The following is a 22,347-nucleotide window of genomic DNA, read 5'->3' on the forward strand; positions in this document are numbered from 1 at the left end:
CTACCAATCCCAACTGCCATGTTTAACTCTTTTGGAGGCTAGCTCCCACATGTATTGGCCTAGCAGAAAAAAATGTGACAATTGTTGCTTACTCTTTTTATACTTTCAAATGGGCACAGTACACTGATTTTGATGTCTGCGGCAGCCCACAGTGCAATGAGCGAGAGGGAGCGCGTTAGAATTCCCCAAATGTTCATTTTCATGTTAAAAACACATCGTCTCACCTCAAGGTTATAATGGTTTTACCTCCACTGTCCACATAAATGTACTGTGGCACTGATTACAAACACTGTCAATGGTTTTTAATCAGCAACCTTTAGAGGCTGAGATACTTGACTTGTGTGACACCAACTCTGTTCTCCCCTATTGATTCTCTTCAGCAAAACCAAAAAGAACAAATGGAAGCATACTCGTAATTGTGTGTGTCATGGACACATTTGGCTACCTTTTGGTTGCACCACAGTTTTGGCTGAACGTTGTCCTCCTATAATGCTCTTGTAAGACAATGCAAGTTATCACGTAAGGCAAAATAATGTGTTGTACTGCAGTATAAAAACTGAAATGTATACGGCTACATTTTGGGGCCACGCCCAAGCCGCATTTGGACTGCATCTGGGCCGCATGTTGAATTGAATAGCCCTGATGTAAGGCATTGGGGAGCCCTCTTCACTGAGCTAAAGAGTGACTTTGCACTTATACATGACTACATGAAGTATGTTTTGCCACACTTGCCCGAAAGACTAATGCTGTCAGAACTCTCCTGTTACTATAGGATGCCCTGAACGTTTTGAGGTGTCCAAACTTTTTTTTAAGCAGTGGGCACATGTTGTGAAATCAAAGAGGGCCTCTGGGCCATAGTCTCTAGTAGGGCTGCAAGATTATGGGAAAAATCATAATCACGATTATTTTGGTCAAAATCATAATCACGATTATTAATCACGATTATTGATTTTTGCAGATTTTTTTGAAAATTATAACAAGATGAAATATAACCAAGAATGAATTACATACGGGATGAGCAAAATGAAATGAATTGTAATAATTATGTAAAGGCAATAGCATTAAACTTAAGTGGACAGATTTCTGGCCAGAAACACCAGCCTGTCAGTATGTTCTGGCTTCAAGGACGCTCTCAAAAGTAGGTCACTATTGCCACAATTAAATCACGATTAAAATCATGAGTTCGATTTCACTATTTTATCACGATTTTGATTATTTTTCGATTAATTGTGCAGCCCTAGTCTCTAGTGTACTGTTGCGCTTTATGTTACAGCGCAGCGCAGTGGTGTCCGGGCGTTATGTTGAGCCGTGCTCCTGTTGCATCCATTATGGCTAATGGCACGTTTGCCTGCAGGAAGTTATTACATTATTGAGTGTGAACCGTGTTCTGTGGGCTCCTGAATGTACAGTGGGCACAAGTGACCCCATTAAATCGAGGAATCATGAAAAAAACCCTGAATCGTTCAAATCACTTGGCTGAGCCACCCTTGTACACATGTGATCAACAAGCTGTGCTTATGATTTCATTGTGTGACCGATGACATCTGTCCACACATGAATGTTAACATGTGTTGTGCAGCTCCTGGCAATAGCCTGGGGAGTACCTGCTGCATGGGAAGATGTATTACTCGGTCGGTACTCTGTTGCATAGGGATAGGGGCACAGCACCACTGCCTCATGAGTTGTATAATCACACACACACACACACACACACACACACACACACACACACACACACACACACACACACACACACACACACACACACACACACACACACACACAAACTCTGTCTCTCCCTCCAGCGCCGGACCATGCTGTCACACACACTCACACACACACACGCACACCATCCCATCCCCCTTTCATGCTGTCTGCTCTTCCAATTCCACTTTCAAATGCTGAGTTTGTGGCATCACAGGGTTTGTCTTAAAAACCATGCATGTTAAAGGAGAATATCTTCAAATTTCAAAAATAAATATTGTTCAGTACATGAAGATAAGAGGACCCAAAATAACTTAGGCACACACACACATTGGATTTGGCAGGATGGTACAAGTAATGTGGAGAAAGATTTAAAAAAAATAGTTGCTGGATATGGATGGTAAGCTTATTGCATTCCGTGTCTTTTGATTTGTGTTTCGTTTCGTTATGCTTTTATTTTAAACCAGTACAGAGGTGTGATTTTGGGAACACGTCAGTGCGGGCACTGAGCGTACCAGGGCTGTGGGCAAGAAGGCTGTTGTGTGGTGTGCTGTGTTGTTGTGTTGTACTGGGGCTGTGCTGTGAGGAGAGGAGGATTACTTCAGCTGCAGTAACCAGATTTACAGTCCTGTCAGCCTCCCACTATCAGCCAGCCAGCCCGGCACATAAAGATCCACACTCTCACAACCACCACCACCACCCACACCACCAGACAGCCTTGGCCAGCAGTCTCCCTCCCTCTGCACACACACACACACACACACACTCACATCGTTCCCCAGCTGTTGAGCACTACAGATCTGTTTGATGCTGCAGGGAAGATGTACCTGGGTTTGGTTGCTGACAACACCTGCTTCACGCAGCTCTAAGGGCACAGAGGTGTCAACTCCTGGCTTCAAAAGGTCACATCTCTTGTCAATTATCCGTAATCCCTCTGTTTTGTTTTATTTTTACAACCTGCTTAATCCCAAAATGAGCACAAAATAAGTACATCAGCTGTTAATTGATATCAGAAGAGGTGAGGCAACAAATAACCAACGTTTCATAGGGTTTTATTTTATACTTTTCTACTGCCAGTCTTTGCACCACTGCTTGTAATTGGTTTTGTAGGGACCGCTGCACGAGGCGAATAATTAATTCTAGCCAACTTGCGAACTGGGCCAGTGGAGAAGATGAGATGTGTGTCCTTTGAGTAATGGTGCCAGTATTAATGGCAGCACCTACATAAGCCTCCTAAGCACTCATTTGCTATATGCCCTCACCTCCCCTCTCTCTCTCTCTCTCTCTCTCTCTCTCTCTCTCTCTCTCTCTCTCTCTCTCTCTCTCTCTCTCTCTCTCTCTCTCTATTTCTCTCTCTCTCTCTCTATTTCTCTCTCTCTCTCTCTCTCTCTCTCTCTCTCTCTCTCTCTCTCATTACAGCAAGAAGTCGCAGAAATGGGACGAAATGAACATCCTGGCCACGTATCACCCAGCGGACAAGGATTACGGGATGATGAAAATCGACGAGCCCAGCACACCATACAACAGGTCAGCTGACTTTTTTTTCCTTTCTTTTTAAAATTTCAATATCTGTTCTTTGTTTATGGAACTGCGACGAAAACAACAACAAAAAATCTTGCCCATTCGTGCCGAGGGAATGCTTTTAGAGTCTTTTCTGGAGAGGCCACGGGTCTGTCTGTCTGTCTGTATGTGCTTATGTGTTTATTCATTCACATTATAAATATTGCTCTGCCGAGAGGCATCTCTGGCTGTGTAATTGGAGCTATAGTTCCCCACGGAAGGTGCACGCTGTGCAGGTCGGAGGGTGAGGACTAAAAAGACACACACACACACACACACACACACACACACACACACACACACACACACACGCACACGCACACGCACACGCGCGCGCACACCTTGCTTGGGATGAAATTCTGCTGTGTCAACATAGACACAAGGGCAACATTGGCAGGACCCAGGGAGCAACCTGATCCGCCAGGAGTCAGGGCGCTCTGCTGGAAAGGTCAGAAGGTACCTCTGCCTCTCCAGACCCCTGTGTCCCCTTGGCTCACAAATGATACCCCTCCATCCTTTCTTTCCATCCTTTATCTCTCTCTCTCTCTCTCTCTCTCTCTCTCTCTCTCTCTCTCTCTCTCTCTCTCTCTCTCTCTCTCTCTCTCTCCCTCTTTCTCTCTTACACGAACGCACGCACACACACGCACATTCTCTCTTTCTCTCGTGTTTCTTATCCTCCTCCATTTATACCTCTCCAATCCTTCCATTATTTCTTTCTCTCCTATTTCTCCTCCTCTATGATTCATTTCCATCCTTTCTTTCTCCTCTTTCTTCTCATCCACATTGATGCCCTATCCCTCTCTCCTCTTTCCTATCCTCCTCTGCGGACACCCCTACATGCTTTCTTTCTTTCTTTCCTGGTTCCTATCCTCTTCCTCCTTCATTGATGCCCTTTCTGTCTCCCTCCTCTTTCCTATCACCATCACCATTAATATCCCTCTGCTCTCTCTCTCTCTCTCTCTCTCTCTCTCTCTCTCTCTCTCTCTCTCTCTCTCTCTCTCTCTCTCTCTCTCTCCCCTGTTTCTACTCCTCCTCCTCTGTTCTCTCTGCAGGATGCTGGGGGATGAGGACGATGAGGGGGCACTTAGCGATTCAGACGCCAACGCCGTCACGGTAGACGACCTCGCCAGAAAGTAAGTTCTCAGTGCCAAGTTACACCTCTGCTGTGTGTGTGTGCGCGTGTGTGGTATTTTGCAGAGTGTGTATATATGTGTGAGTGTTTGTGGTACCGTACTATAGCCATATGGTACCACAGTGTACAGTGCCCTCCATAATTATTGGCACCCCTGGTTGAGATGTGTTAAAAGCCTTAAAATAAATTCAGTGTTTATTGCAGAAGAATACTGTCACACTGAAAATTTTAGGAAAATGTATCCTTCAACTCAAATGAATTGTAGGAAAAAAAAAAAAATCCCTGACTAAAAAATAATTATTTTTCATTAAATCACCTGTTCCACAATTATTGGCACCCTTAACAATTCCCAGGAAATAAATATAATTGAAGCATTTCTGTCATTTCTACAGTAGTTTACAAAGTTTACCAGAGTATGTAGGAACATTTAATTAGTAATTCATCACTTCCTGTCTCCCTGGGGTATAAATATGACGTGACACCGAGGCCATTTCTCTTATCCACTCTTAAACATGGGAAAGACAAAGGAACACAGCATACAAGTGAGGCAGATGTGCGTCGACCTTCACAGGTCAGGCAGAGGCTACAAGAAGATTGCCACTCAACTGCAGCTGCCCATATCTACTGTGAGAGGAATAATTAAGAAGTTCAAAACAACTGGAACAGTGGTAAATAAGCCTGGACGAGGACCCAAGTTTATTTTGCCACCACGCACAGTGAGGAGGATGGTAAGAGAAATCAAAATATCTCCAAAGCTCACTGTTACAGAATTACAACAAATGGTAGCATCCTGGGGTCACAAAGTCTCCAAATCAACCATCAGGCGCTGTCTACACGCCAACAAGCTGTTTGGGAGGCATGCACGGAGAAAACCTTTCCTCACCCACAATCATAAACGCAAACGTCTGGAGTTCGCCCAGCGGTATTGGGGCTTCAACTGGGACCGTGTGCTTTGGTCAGATGAGACCAAGATTGAGCTTTTTGGCAACAAACACTCTAAGTGGGTCTGGCGTGCCACGAAAGATGTGCATGCTGAAAAGCACCTCATACCCACTGTGAAGTATGGGGGTGGGTCAGTGATGCTGTGGGGCTGTTTCGCTTCCAAAGGCCCTGGGAAGCTTGTTAGGGTGCATGGCATCATGAATGCTTTGAAATACCAGGACATTTTAAATCAAAATCTGTTGCCATCTGCCAAAAAGCTGAAGATGGGTCGTCACTGGGTCTTTCAGCAAGACAATGACCCTAAACATATGGCCAAATCTACACAGAAATGGTTAACCAGACACAAAATCAAGCTCCTCCCATGGCCATCTCAGTCCCCAGACCTCAACCCCATTGAGAACCTGTGGGGTGAGCTGAAGAGGAGAGTACAGAGGAGAGGACCCAGGTCTCTGGATGATTTAGAGAGATTCTGCAAAGAGGAATGGCTGAAGATCCCTCTTTCTGTCTTTTCCCATCTTGTGAAACATTATAGGAGAAGATTAGGTGCTGTTTTGTTGGCAAAAGGGGGTTGTACAAAATATTAACAACAGGGGTGCTAATAATTGTGACACACATTATTTGATGTCAAATAATTATTTCTTTATATGGGATTTTTTCCCCACTGAATAAATGCACTTGTATTGAAGGTTGGATTTTTCTCTTTTTTTCCATTAAGGTCCCATATTATTTAGAGAAAAATAATAATAATTGGAAGCTAAAAAACACATCTCAACCAGGGGTGCCAATAATAATGGAGGGCACTGTATATGTTTTGACAATGATTTTTGGATTGTTGAGTTGATGTAATGTGATAGGAAATGTCATGTTTGTATGACTTCACTTGAGACCAGTACTTATGTAAGTGGTGGGTCACGCCTTTCTCTCCCTCTGGGCCAGATGATTTGATTATGGTGGTGAATGATGAAGTGATACTTGTGAACACTTGGTCATTTTGAGAACAAACAGACAGTGCTAACAACCGTTAGGGACAGCCGTGGCCTAACGGTTAGGGAGTTTGTCTTTCAATCTGGGGGTTGAAGGTTCAAAACCCACCTGACCTCTCCCTACACCTGCATCCATGGCATCCAATAGTAAATGTAAGTAGCTCTGGATAAAAGCGTCAGATAAATGTAATGTAATAATAATGCTAAAAACCTGGACCCCGTTTCTCAAAAGCATCATTGCTAACTAGATAGCAACTTACTAGGTTTCCAATGGGAAATTGCCTTGCAGCCAAGTATGTTGCTAACTTAGTTTGCAACAATGTTGTCGAGAAACACGCCTCTGTTTATTTAGTTTGCAGCCATGCATCTGATTCAATATCTCTAGAACATTTATAACAATCGCAGAACATTTTGATGTTCCATTGTGTGAAATTGCATCTTTCCTCTAAAGTTAGAAGTTACAATACTCATGGCCTTTAGAAGTTAAAGGGGTATGCCACTATATTGGGGCTCAGTACTGTTAAAATCCCTGCCCTAGGTTTAGTAAGGAGGAAATTGGTCCTATTTTTCACATCAGTGGCTGTCTTTGTTTTAGACTCCCTCTGGAAGGCGAAATGTAGCTAAGCTAGCGAGAGTCAATGTAAACACGTAGCACCACCCACTACACATGATTTGAGAAACATTTTTTACTCCTAATTGACTCGCGATACACGCTTGTTTATACCGAGTACACATAACAAAAAAAGGTCTCATAATTGCCGTCTTGGCAGTTGGGATTGTTGGGACTATTTTTTGCTGACCGCAGCCGTGCGGACTTTTACATGCCGAATTACTGCTGCTCCACAACAGCTGACGAGCTGGGCTGACGAGGAAGTTGAATCAGCTGCTCACGTTTAAATGTATTAATACATTTATCTTTATTATTTATCTAGTATGCCCATGAAAACCGTATAACAGTAGGAGGAAATTACATGCAACCATGCAAAGACTTTTATGTGAACCATCACAATTCAACTAACTGAAAAATAAGGGCTGGCATGTCTGACATTGAGACAATGATGCTGGACCAAAATACTACCTCTCTTGGCTGAACCGGCCACCAGAAGTTAGCATGGAGAGCGATCCTGCAAGGTTTACAATTAGGCAAGGCTACTAACAACGGAGATGTTGTTTGTCTGAGCTGACATGTATCAAGATGAGCCACCTTCGATCGGGAGTTTACTGCATTACGATTGTGGCTGCTTTGTGGATTGTATCAAGATGGGCCATATCTTCCGGAGATTATTGAAGAGGAATTACACTGATTGTGGATGTGATTCATTGTTTATTACACATTTCACATGCTCTTTTCTGCGGGATCAACTCGAAAGTTGAAGGACACCGTTGTTCCGTTTACAAGCCTCAGACCGTAAGTATTGTGGCTATTATCACACAGCTGTTTTGGTTAGCATACCGTGTACATTTCCCTCGATTGCAGTAGTCAATGTCATGTCTGAACAGTAGCCTAACCCAAGAAAGGCGTTGTGATGTCCCCCTCTTCCCTGTTGTTCTGTTGATTCAGAGAACAGAATAATAATTTGGCCATAGCTTTCATAGCTGACAATCTGGAAAGCTGGGCTATTCATTTTAAGCGCAGAGTATGACTACTGAAAGCTGCCTACTGCCACGAGCCGCAATAAGAATGACTTCAATAGCGCTCGTCTCGCAGATCTTTTCGAAGGTGTGCTATGGTGGGACACAAAATCTATAATAGCTACATGGATCTAGACTACTGTATGCACACATCTATTTACATTGGCATACGGTTATTCGAACTTGAGCAACGGGAGTGTATTCTAGCTCTGACAGCTGATTCTACTTCCTTGACAGCCCAGCTCGTCAGCTAGTGGAGCAGTAGTAATTTGTGATGTTCTCCGTGCTAACTTCTGGTGGTGTTCGGTTCAGCCAAGAGGTAGTTTGGATGCAGCTGCAGAATCGATGTGGCAATGTCAAACATGCCAGCCACACATTTTTTAGTTTGTCGAATTGTTCTGGGCCACATAATACCTTTGCATGGTTAATTGCCTCCTACTGTTATACTGTTTACATGGTAACATTGCATAAATAAATAATACATATAAATGTATAGGCCTACATTTATTCAAACGTGAGCAGCTGATTCAACTTCCTTGTCAGTCCAGCTCGCTGTTGTGGAGCAGCAGTAATCCGGCATGTAAAACTCCGCACGGCTCGCGGTCAGCAAAAAACAGTCCCAACAATCCCAACTGCCAAGACGGCAATTAGGAGACCTTTTTTGCTATGTGTACTCGGTATAAACAAGCGTGTATCGCGAGTCAATTAGGAGTAAAAAAAAGTTTCTCAAATCATGTTTAGTGGGTGGTGTTGTTAAGTGTTCACATTGACTCTCGCTAGCTTAGCTACATTTCGCCTTCCAGAGGGAGTCTAAAACAAAGACAGCCACTGATGTGAAAAATAGGACCAATTTCCTCCTTACTAAACCTAGGGCAGGGATTTTAACAGTACTGAGCCCCAAAATAGTGGCATACCCCTTTAATAATGTCATATTGAGCGAAAAACAAGAAATTTGAAGATGAGTATACAGTATATCCCTGGTTTAGAAAAGTAGTTAAAGATGGCTCATAAATTTGTCCTTTGGAGAAATGGGAACAGTTTAATAGTTAATATACTATCAATGAAAAATGAGAAGGGGCAACACTGTTTTTGACAATGAGCACCAAAAAAATGTATACAACACTATACAACACATGTTACTAAATAAATGAAGTGACCTGGATGTCCTGGACCCTGGTCCTCTCCACACACAGCTGTAAGATCCTTCTATGGATGTCATGGATCTGAAGAGTAATCGTCTAGCCCCGATCTCCCAGACCTCTCGGATTTCCGCGGGAAGCTCAGCCTTTCCAGCGCGATTGAGTAATCTTCTGTAAGACAGCGCCTGTGAGATAAGGGCCCCGGCGTGGGGGTGTGAGCACACAGTAACCGATACACTGTTTGTTTACCCATCCCTTTAAGCCAGGGAGTCTCGCTTGCTCGCGGCACACAGGCGCGCCACACGCAGTGGAGTTCAGCTAGTCAGCAGCAGGGGCATGAACATATGGCTCAGCGGTGAAACCCACACACACACACACACACACACACACACACACACACACACACACACACACACACACACACACACTTACTCAGATTAGATGTCTCTCTTACAGTCTCGTCTGTGTACATCTCTCTATCAGGCTTTTGCAGCTCGACTCGCTCCCTCTCGAGTGGTCTTTTTCAACTAGCCTCGCCCTCCTAGTGACGCAACACCTTCAGCGTTGCTTCTAGTCAGGCCAGGAGCAATTACAAATATTGTTTCTGAGCTCCAGAAAAATCGGGAACTCCTCCCACTTTGTCGGGGAAGCAAACTACCAGTAGCAAACCAAGGGAGGCGGGTCAACCATGTTTTTTAGGAGACCAAGTCGCAAAGAGATTTGAAAGTCGATGATAATCAGGCTATTTTTCCACAGTCATTGGTCTCGTTTACATGAGACATTTACTGTAATTCAGAATTAACTCAATTTAATTCTGAATAAAACGTGACTCCGCTTTGAAAACATAATGCACTTCACAAATCGGAATTAAATTAAAGTGTAATGTAATCTCTATTTAATTTGGAATTATTGATTCGGAATTTAAAATATGTAAACGTGACCATTGTATCTCTTTTTGTCAGTCTCTCTCTGTACGGTATCTCTCAACACACGCGTGTGCTCTCAATGTCTGTCACTTACTCACTCCCCTCACTTACTGCATTGGCCTAAACGGGCTGAGCAGAAAATTTACTGAAGCAGAATATTGGCATCATATGTGGAGAAAATGCTGTATTATTAAATAATATACATTTTAAATATGGATGTATGTACGCTGTATGTGTGTGTTCTTGCCTGCTGTCTTGTCATTGGAAGACCCACACTTGTTTAGCATAGAGAAGATGCTCCCTGGAACAGCACCTGAGGCTGATTTGTAGCATTATGATTGGCTGGTGCCAAGCGTATTGGCTAGACGTCACCTAATGGCTTTGCGATTGATCGGTGGCTGCTATTTCATGGGCCAGACGAAGCCCAGAGCGTTCGATGGTGCCATTAAAGTTGTCCGCGCCGACTCAAACGTTTAATGTGAGGGGGATTTAGCCAACCTCCACATTTAATTACATGGATCCTCAATCTGACAGCGTCTGAGGAACCCAGTTTTCTTTCCTCCAGGTTAAATGTTAGGATTCAGCCTTCGGCACCATCATGGGGCTTGGCAATCAAAAATCAATCAATCAATCAATCAGACATTGGCAACATGGCACATGCATGCACATGCACATGCTTCATCATTTATTGCATGTTTTGATACTGTTTTGCATACGTAAAAGGTAAGGCTGGTTTGCAAGCTGATAAAAAAGACTCAAGGTCTGGGACAAGACGTTCTCTTTACTGAGAGCAGACCCGACATGTCTATTCAGCATGCCGCTTTCTTCAGTGCTTTTTGTGGCTCACCACTGAATAAAGCGGCATGCTGAAACGTCTGCTCTACTATCAATAAACACCACCCTCTACTCTGCCAGACATTGTGCAACAGTGTCTATCATATCAGTGTGCGAACCAGACTCGACCCTTTGAAATGTTCTGTTTGTGTCGAAGTGCCTGTTTCAGTATCCTTACATCTAAAATGCAACTCATGTGCCATAGCTTTTTTTTATAAACAAAATTTATATTTTTAATCTTGAATTACAACAGAAAGGGGCGCACCTTGCATCAAAGTGTTTTTTAAATTATTATTTTATGTGCACAAACCTGCTATAATTAATCTTTTGAATTAGAAATAGATTTCATAGCTTGAAGTAGTAGAAGCCTCCTTAGTGAACTATGACGATGTTTTATTGAAAAAAAGTTCTATTTCGCAAAAACAAATTTAACAAAAAGAAAACGGACATTTTTTTTAAAAAAATTAACCAGGAGTGCGTTTCTCGAAAGCGTCGTTGCTAACTTACTTGGTTGCAATGCAATTTCCCATTGGCAATCTACTAAATTGATAACTGGTTAGCAACAATGCTGTCGAGAAACGGGGTCCAGGTTAAGATTATCCATTATTATGATTATGTCCCAGCCGTAGTTGTTATCATATGTGCAACATGACACTGTGTGCTTCAGTGGCATGGAGAGATATGGCCTACCCCCGGTGGCAGCCTGGCGAGGAGCCTGGCAGGCATGCTCGCCCTGTCTGCAACCATTGTTTACTCGCAAGCTGAGCGCACACTATTGTTTATGGGCCAGCCTCGCGCATGGAATGGCTACTGGCCTGTGTCGCTCTGGCCTTTCAGCACTGTACAGTCTCTCTCTCTTTCTCTCTGTCTCTCTGTGCGGCTTGGCTCTCTCCCTCTCTCTCTCTGTGCGGCTTGGCCCTCTCTCTCTTTCTCTGTGCCTCACACTCCTTTTGTTTTTATTTTTCCGTCCGTGTCATTCTTTCTATTCATCTCTCTCTCTCTACTTGCCTTCTCATCCTTTCCATCCCCCCATTTCACTCTACCTGTGCTATGAGGTTTCCTGGCAGTACAATACACCAGACTTGTCTGTACAGCAGTTCAGTCATATTTAATGTGTCCAAATGCATTGTGTTAAACATTTTGCCTAGCAGTAGCCATTCAGGTCTCCTGTGAACACCCAGTCTAACTCCAGTTTGATTTTGACGTCTAAGCTTGTTTAAGTAACGGAGGTTCCGAGGTTTCCAGATTTTAACAGTTAGCAGTGGAAGAAGCAAACTTTTCCCAGTAGACTCTGGTGACTTGTAATCTTGTTTGTCAATACAGCTAAATGGCCAAAATTGCTTCTTACACAGACTTTTAGCCCATTAGGTCAGAATGTTACATTTTGTAGATGTGGGTCTTATGCCATGTTTACTGGTGTATTCCGGTTTAATACCTGTCTACTGATGTAATGTTTTTGCTAAGATAGATATCTGGAGACTTCACAGTAGCAGCTTAGGTTCTATCTGAAAGATCCAGAGATTGGAAATGGATTTTTAAAAAATGGTCCATTTAAGCTTTCTGGGCTTGTCAAGTCAATAGCTTAATTTGTCACGTACATCTCTACATATGCTGTATACACATACAGCATACATACAGTACATGCATACAGTACATAGTTACTGTTAGTACAGTCTCTTCGATAATTCTGTTCGCACTACACTTTGCGGTTAAGTTGCTATCTTTCCACAATGGCTGCGGTGCACGGTGAAGTGTGGTGAAAGAATGTGTTTGACTTTGCTCAGCTGAGCGAGTGAAATGAAGGCTGTCCAGAAATATCTGACCTGTTTCTTTCTTGGAGATCGTCCTCTGGCCTGTGGCTGTGAGGAAGAGAGCTTTGTTCATAGGGTCGTGTGTCACATCTTCGATTTGGTTTCTTTTTTTTTCTCTCGCTCTCTGTCTTTTTCTTTATTTTGTTCTTTCTCTTCTTTTTTTTCTCGTGACTGACCTTTCTTTATCTTCATCTATTCTTACATTTTGTCTCTCTTACTCTTTCTCTTCCTGTCTTTTTTCCCATTACTTTTTGTCTAGTCATGCTCTGCCACCCCACCCCCATCTCCCTCCCTCTCTCTCTATCTCTCTCTCTCTCTCTCTCTCTCTCTCTCTCTCTCTATCTCTCTCTCTCTCTCTCTCTCTGACTTGAGTTGCTCTCAGTCTCATTGTGCATGTGTATACGGTACAAGAAGTGTACATGTAAATAGTGACAGCTGTCTGTTGTATTCAGTTCCATTGTGTTGTTTCTCCTGCAGGTTGGCAGAGGCGGAGGGCATGGAGCCGCGCTTCATGAGGAAGGAGGAAGAGGAGGAGGAGGAGGAGAGCAGCGAGGAGGAGGAGGAGGAGCTCAGCGCGGAGGAGCAAGGTAGACCATACCTCCTTTCAATTAACACCTTCATTCAGACACTTACTTTCTCTCTCTCTCTCTCTCTCTCTCTCTCTCTCTCTCTCTCTCTCTTGCCTTGAGATTTGGCACATGTCGACATGTAACGTCCACAACACCAAAACAAAAAAAGCCAACATAACCAGATTTATGGAAACACAGAGCTGAAAGTGCTTTATAGGACACGTATAGAAACGCAGTGCTAAAAGAGCTTTATAGTCGACGTATAGCACAAGACAGAGAAGTGGAGCGGTTAGGAATCAGAGTTATGGTGCTGCCACAGCCACAGTCACTGTGATAAACAGTGTGTTTTGCTAGTGAAGCAGAGAGAATAATTAAAAATTGCGCATGAGTTTAAATTGTGACCAAATGTTTCAAAGAGTAGAACTGTGCTTAGGTTTGGACTTGTTCTATGCCCTGCACACACAATGTTTCATCTACATGTGTATGTGTGCACAGCTTATTCCTCGGCCCCTCTAGTCTAGTCCCTGCACAGTGGGAGTGAGCCGACTACACATGTGCTGTGCTGTCCTGTCTGTGTCCCTTGGCCCTGGGGCTCTGATGTTTGGGTCGGCTGGCTGACACACACACACACACACACACACACACACACACACACACACACACACACACACACACACACACACACACACACACACACACACACACACACACACGTTCCCCTCGCGGTTACTAGTGTTTCTACATGCAGCTCACTCACAGGGCCCTGCTGCTCCAGTTACTAGCCCAATCTCATGTTGCATCACCATCAACACACACACACACACACACACACACACACACACACACACACACACACACACACACACACACACACACACACACACACACACACACACACACACACACACGTCCAGCTCTCTGGCTCCTCGGCATTTTATTTCCACCCCAAGGGATGTGGCCCTGGATTTATTCAAACCAAGAGGATTAATTTGTCGACGGGCTTCATCCGATTTTATTTATTTGTTTATTTTTATACAGATTACATCAAGATTGAGAGATTGGATCAAGGAAATGTTGCTGCCATTCGTTCTCCAGTCTGAGGAGTCTGGTCACTGTTGGTAGTCACTCCTCACTGTTGGCCTTGTACTGTAAGCTAATAATAGCTGAAATTATATGATTTCTTCCCAAAGCAGCAAAGTTTTGAGGCGCCTTCTTGTCAGTTGTCCTGAGACTGTATTCACTTGGACGGGGATAACTCAACAATTAAAAATGTGATTTGTATGCAATAAAAAAAACATTTTGTCAGTAACCAAACCGTTTAATTGGATACGGTAACACCTTCTCCCTTTTTTAAAATTGACCTCAATGTCGAAAATGGGCTTAAAGTAGCCGGATTATCATCAACTTTCAAATCTCTTCGAGACATGGTCTGGCCAAGAGCATACCAATTAACATAATGGCATGGTTGATCCGCCTTCCTTCGTTTGCTCATATTGTTTGCTTCCCGATTTTTTTTGGGAGCTCAGGTGCGATTGCTCTTGGCCTGACTAGAAGCAACGCTGAAGGTGTTGCGTCACTAGGAGGGCACGGCCTGGCTAGGCGTAAAGGGTACATGGGCTTAATGCGTACACTTACTCATATATATCCAGCATTTCAAGCAGCGGCTGTGTGTTCTAAGGTGGTGGTTGTCCAGGGAGGTACAGGATACGGCTGGAGAATTGTATCGCCCTGCAATTGTTCATGTCCTTTCACTTGCACGTATGCCACTTGAGAAGCCTAAAAGTGCCACGGAAAACAAACACTGTGTAAAGGACACAGTGTTTGCTTTAGGCTTTTCCAGTAGCATAAAAGTTCAAGTTTAATCTTAGTATCCTAACTTGGTTAGATAGCTCTATGGTATTACACTTTAAAGCTGACTGGGCGAAGAAGGGTTGTGCATGTGTAGTGTGCGTCCATCAGTGGCAAGCAGAATGTTTTGATTTCAATAAAACTAAAGAATCGCAAGTTGGGCTTTAAGGTGGATATCCTGATTATGAAGGTCAAACTGTCTGTATTTCCATGAGGGGGGGAACACCTGCCAACAGTAATATTACTCATAAACACTACCACAATTTAAGCAGAAAAAAAACATAAACATAAACACAGGAAAAGTGCAAGGATGGTTGCTTAAGGTGTAACTTGACCCCATCACGCCGTTCGGCGCATAGGGCTGTAAGGTGTATTAAGGTGTAAAAGGGTTCTTGGAATTAGAGCATTAGGAGGGGAAAGTGCCGCTGGTGACCCATATCTGTTCCAGGATGTACGAGAGCCCATAGCACCACCAGCACCAGCAGCAGTCCCAGTCACCCATGCAGACTGATGGGCTCAGCCATAGCACAACCCAGACTAATCCCTCTACTGGCTGACAAGGGCCCCGAGAGGACAGACCCCCTCCCCTGCCTGCTCTGCCACTCGGGAGCTGGGGGAGGAACCGTGTTTCAACTAAGCTAAGGGCAAATCCAGCCTTCGACTGAAGAATATTCAGTCAAAGATTATTATTATTCAGCATATGAAGTAAACTTGTGTGCTGGTTTAATATTGTGCAAATCAGTGTGTTCTTTTTTGCCTACAGATATATGCATTTGCACTCGAGTCACTAGAAGACCTTGGGTATTGCTGTCTGAAAGTCGATGATAATCAGGGTACTCGGATGCACCTTAAAATTTCTGTGGCACTTGAATGTTAATGAGAACGAGGATCTTGTGGTGTGTATCGACTCTCGTGGTTGTTATTTAGGTTAGGTCAGGTTACTTTATTTATATTGGTTTTGTAATTTAAGAGGTTTTGTCATTTGAAAGCTCTTGTAAGCGATTGTGGATTTAGGGGCTGCCCCTGGCAAGGCCATGCACGTTGTTATTAATGTGGCTGAGTTATACTCCTAGAAGCCTCCTCCTCAGCACTAATGCCCTGAGGATGTGCCATCCTCCACATCACCTCTCTCTCTCTCTCTCTCTCTCTCTCTCTCTCTCTCTCTCTCCTTCTGTGGCAAAACACACTGTTTATCACAGTGACTGTGGCTGTGGCAGCACCATAACTCTGTCTCCTACCCCCTCCGCTTCTCTGTCTTGTGCTCTCGGTCTGCCCCGTCTTGCTTTCTCCCCATCCCTCTCTCTGTCTGTCTTCCTGTCTATACCATCCCCTGTTCTGTCTCTTCTGTCTACATCATCCCCCGTTCTGTCTCTTCTGTCTGTCTTCCTGTCTACATCATCCCCTGTTCTGTCTCTTTGACTCTCTCTCTCTCTCTGGTTCTGTAGCAAAACACTGTTCATCACAGTGACTCTCGGTCTGCCCCGTCTTGCTTTCTCCCCGTCGCTCTCTCTGTCTGTCTTCCTGTCTATATCATCCCCCTTCTCTCTCTTTGCCTCTCTCTCTCTCTGTAGTCTCTAGTCTTATTTATATCTCTCCTCTTCCTTTACGTTCCCCAGTGAACGCATCATCTCAATGTTCTCTCTTGTCTCCGTTCTGACAGAGAAAAAGAAGCAGTTTCAGATGATGAGGAAGATGCACTATAACGAAGGCCTTAATATTAAGCTGGCCAGACAGCTCATCGCCAGCGAGCTGGAGGAAGACGAGGATGAGGACGAGGAGATGAGGGACGACACGGAAACAGAAGACATCAACGTAGACCCACCTCAAGAAGGTAAGCAGCAGCAGAAACTGAGGACTTTCATCGGGGCAGCGCTGGTGTAATGGTGAGGGTCTTGGACTGTATTTTACAGGGTTGTAAGTTCAATCCCAACCCTTACCAATCCTTTTCTCCCTCCTTGGCTGAAGTGCCCTTGAGCAAGGCACCTAACCCATTGCTCCAGGGACTGTAACCAACAGCCTGTAAATATCAATGTCGCTTTGGATAAAAGCATCAGCTAAGTGTAATGCAATGTAAAATACTTTATTGTAGATTAGACCCACCTCAAGGAGGTAAGAAACTGAATACATGAACATGGACAAACCACAAGATGGATAGGAAAGCAAACAGAAGAGCGCATAGGTTGACCTCAAGAAAATAAGCAGCAGGAGAAATAAGACAAGAACGTAGAGCTACCTGAAGAGAGTAAGGAGGAGAAACTGAAGACATTAACATAGATCCACCATAAGAAGGTAACCTTTAGTAGAAATGCAAGACATTAATGTAGAGTGCACTCACCTAAAGGAGACAAGAAAGAGAAGGAATTAATGTAGACAAACCTCAAGGAGGTGGTGAACGTAGAGCCACTTCAAGAAATATAAAGAGCAGTAGAAACGGAAGACATTAATGTAGAACCACCTTAAAATGTGAGTAGCAGTTAGAAACAGAACACAATGTAGAACCACTTCAAGAAGCTAATGCCTCTTTTGCCACTGCCGATTTTCTGGTAGGCCTACAGCGACACAGCGTGACTCGGCTGCCTCTTTTTGCTTCACACTTGAGCTGTGTCGTGCCTATTCAAAAAGCGGCGTCCGAGTTAAGCTGTGTAGAGCTGTAGGCCTACCAGAAAACTGGCAATGGAAAAGAGCCTTGAGTTGCCGTTAGAAACTGAAGACATTGGGTGAAAGTTTTTCAGGCATCACCGAAGCACGAGGACACAAGCACAAGTTGAGGATGGGAGTTTGGATAATGGAATGGACTCACTGAATAAAAACTTCAGTCACTGATGACGTTGAGCCTGGCGTCACAAGGCTGTAGGGAGTAATGTAGACCCACATCAACAAGTCAAGGAGCAGAGGGAGGAGAGGAGGGGACATCTACTGAGAATGAGAGATTGGGCGTCTATTTTTGTTCCGGCTATTCCAGTTTCATCAGCGGCCCCTGGGTAGGCTGTCCCATTACCATGTAATACCCAGGCAGCGAACGTCATTATCCAATGTCAGAAATCTGCTTAACCACCTTTTTTATGTAACTGTGAATTCATTTTTTACTCCGTTATTGGATTAAAAGCTGAAAGCAAATGCATAGTAGGTACAATTTGTTGTCCTCTTGGGTAAATTGCTTTGGGCTTTAACTTCACTGACTAAACTTAACTATTGCTAGGCCCTGCCAACGGTAGGGCACTGGGTTACTACCCCGGTGACCCAGGTTCGATTCCGACCTGGGTCATTTGCCGATCCGTCCCTGTCTCTCTCTCCCCACTCATTTCCTGTCTCTCCTCCACTGTCTTGTCAAAAAGGCATAAAAGTCCTAAAAAAAATAACTATTCCTATAAAATAGGATGTCCTCAGTGCAAAACCGATGTGGGAGTGATTTCCATGATGTTCTGATGTTTTCTTTACAGCGTTGTGGTAGAGCTGAGAGATGGTCATGTGATCAGGTTTCATGAGAAAGCACCACTGTTACCCTGGCAACACTCATCTGTGTTGTATCTCTTGTGCACACACCTGGAGCTGACCTGTGCATCTCCCCTTTCTTTTGCAGGAGACTCGTTGGATTCTTAAGGGGTGGAGGAGGGGGCACAGTGCTGCTTTGCACCCTGAGACTTGAATCATATGCATTAGTGATGCCCTTTCTGCCGGTCCAAGTTTAAGGACCCCATCATCATCATTACCAACACCACCACCATCACCACTCCCACCCGCTCCTCCATTGACACCCATCGAGAAAAGAACAGGAGGAGGAAAAAAGCCTCTCCATAACATGACCAGCATCTGTTTGCTAAAGCATATCGACTACTGCCCCCTGCTGCCCAGTCCAGGCTACTGCTGCCTCGCCTCTGTTGCCAAGCGCCCGTCTCCTCCAGAACTCCACCACCCTTATGCCATGCCTTTTGCGAGACAGAGACTTGTTTGTGGACTGATGTTATTCCATGATCATGGTAATACCCCCCTTTCCTCTCGTCGTCCTGCCCCAGCTTGTCCACGTGTGAGCACAGGAGTATAGTTTCTCCCCCAGAGGACCTGTCCATCAGCTCACCACTCTCACTCACTCTGCACAGCACCACACCACACCATCAGCCATAAAGTGGCTAGGCGCTAGGCTTGTGCGTGCGTGTTGCATGCCTTCGGACTTCCCTGCTCCTGTGGTCGTAGACATGGTGTGATTAGCCACAAAAAAATAAAACAAAAGAACAACTAAAACTAAAGAAACAGCCTTACCTACAGCTTTCGGTTACAACCCTCATATTCAGTGACCTCTGTACCCATGAGTATTATCAGTACAATAAGAGACCCTCTGTTTTCCTGGCTAATATAACTGTGATCTGTAGTAACACAAACAGGGGTTGAAACTGTTTTGTAGGGGGCTGACAAATGGATGAGCTCTCGGCCTTCCCACAAGCGATGCACTGAAGTTAATTTTACATTCATACAGTATTCGACCATAACATTTGGTTAGAATATAGAACAAAAAAATGTAACATTTGGTTAAAAAAAAGTGAGATTTTCTTTTCCAGGTCGAGAGCCCTAGACTTTGATTTGGTGTGTTGGACAAATGAATAAACAATGCATTTTGTTTTCTATCTGAACTACTACTGATGTGTGGGACTGCTTTGCTGGAGTGTTTGAGTAGGCTACTGTTCGATCCTCTATGGGGGGTATTCCAGGTTATGTTTTGGTGACCAACCTTCTGAAAAATGTCAGCTTCATTTGTCTGTGGATTACACCAGCTTGTAGTCCTTTTTTAAAAAGGTCACCATTTCAGCCATGCAAGTTAACTAAACTTGCTAAAACACCTGGAATATCCCCTGTTCCTGAGACATAACTGCTTCATATGAAAGATGAATACATGCAAAAACAGCACATTTTTTCACCTTTTTTAAAGCTTAATTTATCTAGAGTATATGTATTATTTTACATACTAATTTCAGGAACGTGACTCACAGTATTTTTGTTTATATACTGTCAGGCAACACACTACTCTGCTTATAATGTCCTATTTAAATTTGACCACTGAATATGTTTTCACCTTTTAGTTTGAGCATACGTTATCTTATGAACTGTATGTTAGTACGGAAGTGATTTAAAGCTAACAAATGGATATTTAAGTATGATCCCTGCATAGACAGTGGTCCTTCCCTCCATGTCTCTGCTTACATGCTTATTTAGTAAAGTAGTATGACAACTCATCTGAGGATTACACAGATCTTTGATTGAGCTGTTTTTTTCCATGCTGTTGTCCTCCTTGGTTCAAATTTGAGTTGTCTTTTGTATGTTACAATGCGTTTGACTACAATCACATTACAGATTATGCCAGGCAAGTGCTAGATCTGCCATGTTGAATGGGGACAGGTAATACAAGAAGAAGTCAGTAGCACTTAGAGCTGAGAAAATGAATCAAACATTGAGGAATTGCGTCGTTAGATATTGTTTACATCACTGATTGAGGGAGGAGAGCGGGAGACTGTGCAAGTCTAAAATATTCCCTTGTGCACCTAACCAGTGTGTAGTGTGCAAGAGAACATTTTGGACCAGACAAGAATGTTAAAAGGATATTTACATTGTGGAGGCATGTGAGCCCACACATACATGAGAACCTGACAGAGAACCCTTCACTTTTCACCATTTCATTGGCATTGACCTACAGATGTACAGATTTGTGAATGAATGTTCCAATGGTCTTTTCTGTCAACTCTGTTCAGAGCTGTACGTGGTGCCTCTTCTTTGCCTAACTGGGTTCTGCATTTTGCTGTGTTTTTCCTGGTGAGTTCTTCAGTGTGTACAGAGCATTTTATTTGCCCTTTTTCCTTTCCCTCTTCTGTTTTTTTAATCAGTTTTGCACGTTCACATGAATACGTGTTGTTTCACGTTATTAAAAGATGTTGATATTGATGTGTGTGGTCTTTTTTTGTGTTACTTGAAGTGTCCCCAAGTTGTTCATGATTGGCATTATGAAATCATTGTCACACACTCTATTGTGCAGGTTAATTTAACCATTAAAATGTTTGAAAATAAATAAAAAAATTAAAAAAATCCTACAGACCTTAGCTCAGGCATTCTGCACTATTTTGCACAGTCTGTATCTGGCAATGGAGGACCTTTGTGTGTGATAATTACATAGTCATTCCCTTCCATTTCACTCAAACGGTCTAAACTGTAACTCCCAACACTCTGCACCATTACAAATGGTAATGGCCAGATGAATGATTTCCACAAATGATGCATAGTATGTGGACTGTGTGGTCAAATTGCCTTCTAATTCTATTATGAAGCAGGTGATCGAAATCTATTTGGTGGAAAATGTTGATAACCATGTACTACCCATGTAATGCCAGTGGGAGGCACCATACAGTGTTTTTCATATGCATTTCCCTCCTTAGATTAACAACCAGAGGTTAACGTGTTACGGTAAACGTTCTCGAGTGACCAGTTGAAAGCCATAGCCTATGGTTACTTTGTTTCAAGTATAGAATGGAGCGGCTGCAACAGATGCCGGTGCCTTGTGGGACGGGCTGATACAACTTTTCGATGCTAGGCTAATTTGTGTAAACAGCCGCGGTCACAACTATTGGCTGGTATTGTCCGAGTCGCGGTCACAACAGGCTGCTTCACCTGTCTGTCAAACAGTAGGGGGCAGGTAGATGTGGAGAGGGAGGGCTAAAAGATGCTTCGCTCGTGTTTGTAAATATAGAACAAATACCACAACTTTTATGCACCGCAGTGTCAAATGAACTCACACATATCAAACTGCAAATTTCAATATGGCTGTTTGACGTCTGATGGACCTTAAATGTGAAAATGTAGAAGCTCACGTCAACGAATGCTCCTCCTGGCCCAGTGGAAGAGATCCCAATTAAATCAGATTATTGGATTGACAGCAGATTACATGTCGTCTTTTTCCACAAACACCTATCACTAGGTAAAGGAATGGTGTTGGCCTACATCAACACGCTTCGATGTAGACTATTGGAATCATCAGTATTTGGGTGAGTCTCGTCTTCTTTTTAAAACTTTATGGCTGAAATGTACGTGGTGGAAGTTTGGAAAAGAATGTCGAAAGAAGGGTCTTAGGTAAAAGAAACCAATTGGCCAATGAATCTACAATTTAACCCTATTCATAAACGTGAAAGCCTACCTTATGAAGTGTCCGGCTGCGACACTTTTTGTTTTCAGCTCAGGACAAAAGCCTGACATTCTGGTAGTTGCATTGCATTGTTTAGTGTCAACTGCA

At 43.6% G+C, this 22,347-nt stretch overlaps 1 protein-coding gene across 1 annotated transcript in view; it reads left to right on the forward strand.

Annotated features, from left to right (window-relative positions):
- The window catches only part of ppp1r2 (protein phosphatase 1, regulatory (inhibitor) subunit 2), a 23,105-nt gene extending 2,097 nt beyond the window's left edge, over nt 1–21,008 (forward strand). Inside the window, exons 2-6 of the mRNA XM_063201207.1 lie at nt 3,124–3,231; nt 4,317–4,397; nt 13,141–13,250; nt 16,741–16,911; nt 18,661–21,008. Coding sequence (XP_063057277.1) covers nt 3,124–3,231; nt 4,317–4,397; nt 13,141–13,250; nt 16,741–16,911; nt 18,661–18,680 — 490 coding nt within the window. The 3' untranslated portion in view covers nt 18,681–21,008. The remainder of the gene's footprint in view (nt 1–3,123; nt 3,232–4,316; nt 4,398–13,140; nt 13,251–16,740; nt 16,912–18,660) is intronic.
- Nucleotides 21,009–22,347: the final 1,339 nt, after the last annotated feature.

The sequence above is a fragment of the Engraulis encrasicolus genome, chromosome 6 (genome assembly GCF_034702125.1).
Source record: "Engraulis encrasicolus isolate BLACKSEA-1 chromosome 6, IST_EnEncr_1.0, whole genome shotgun sequence".
In the NCBI taxonomy this organism is placed as follows: Eukaryota; Metazoa; Chordata; class Actinopteri; order Clupeiformes; family Engraulidae; genus Engraulis; species Engraulis encrasicolus.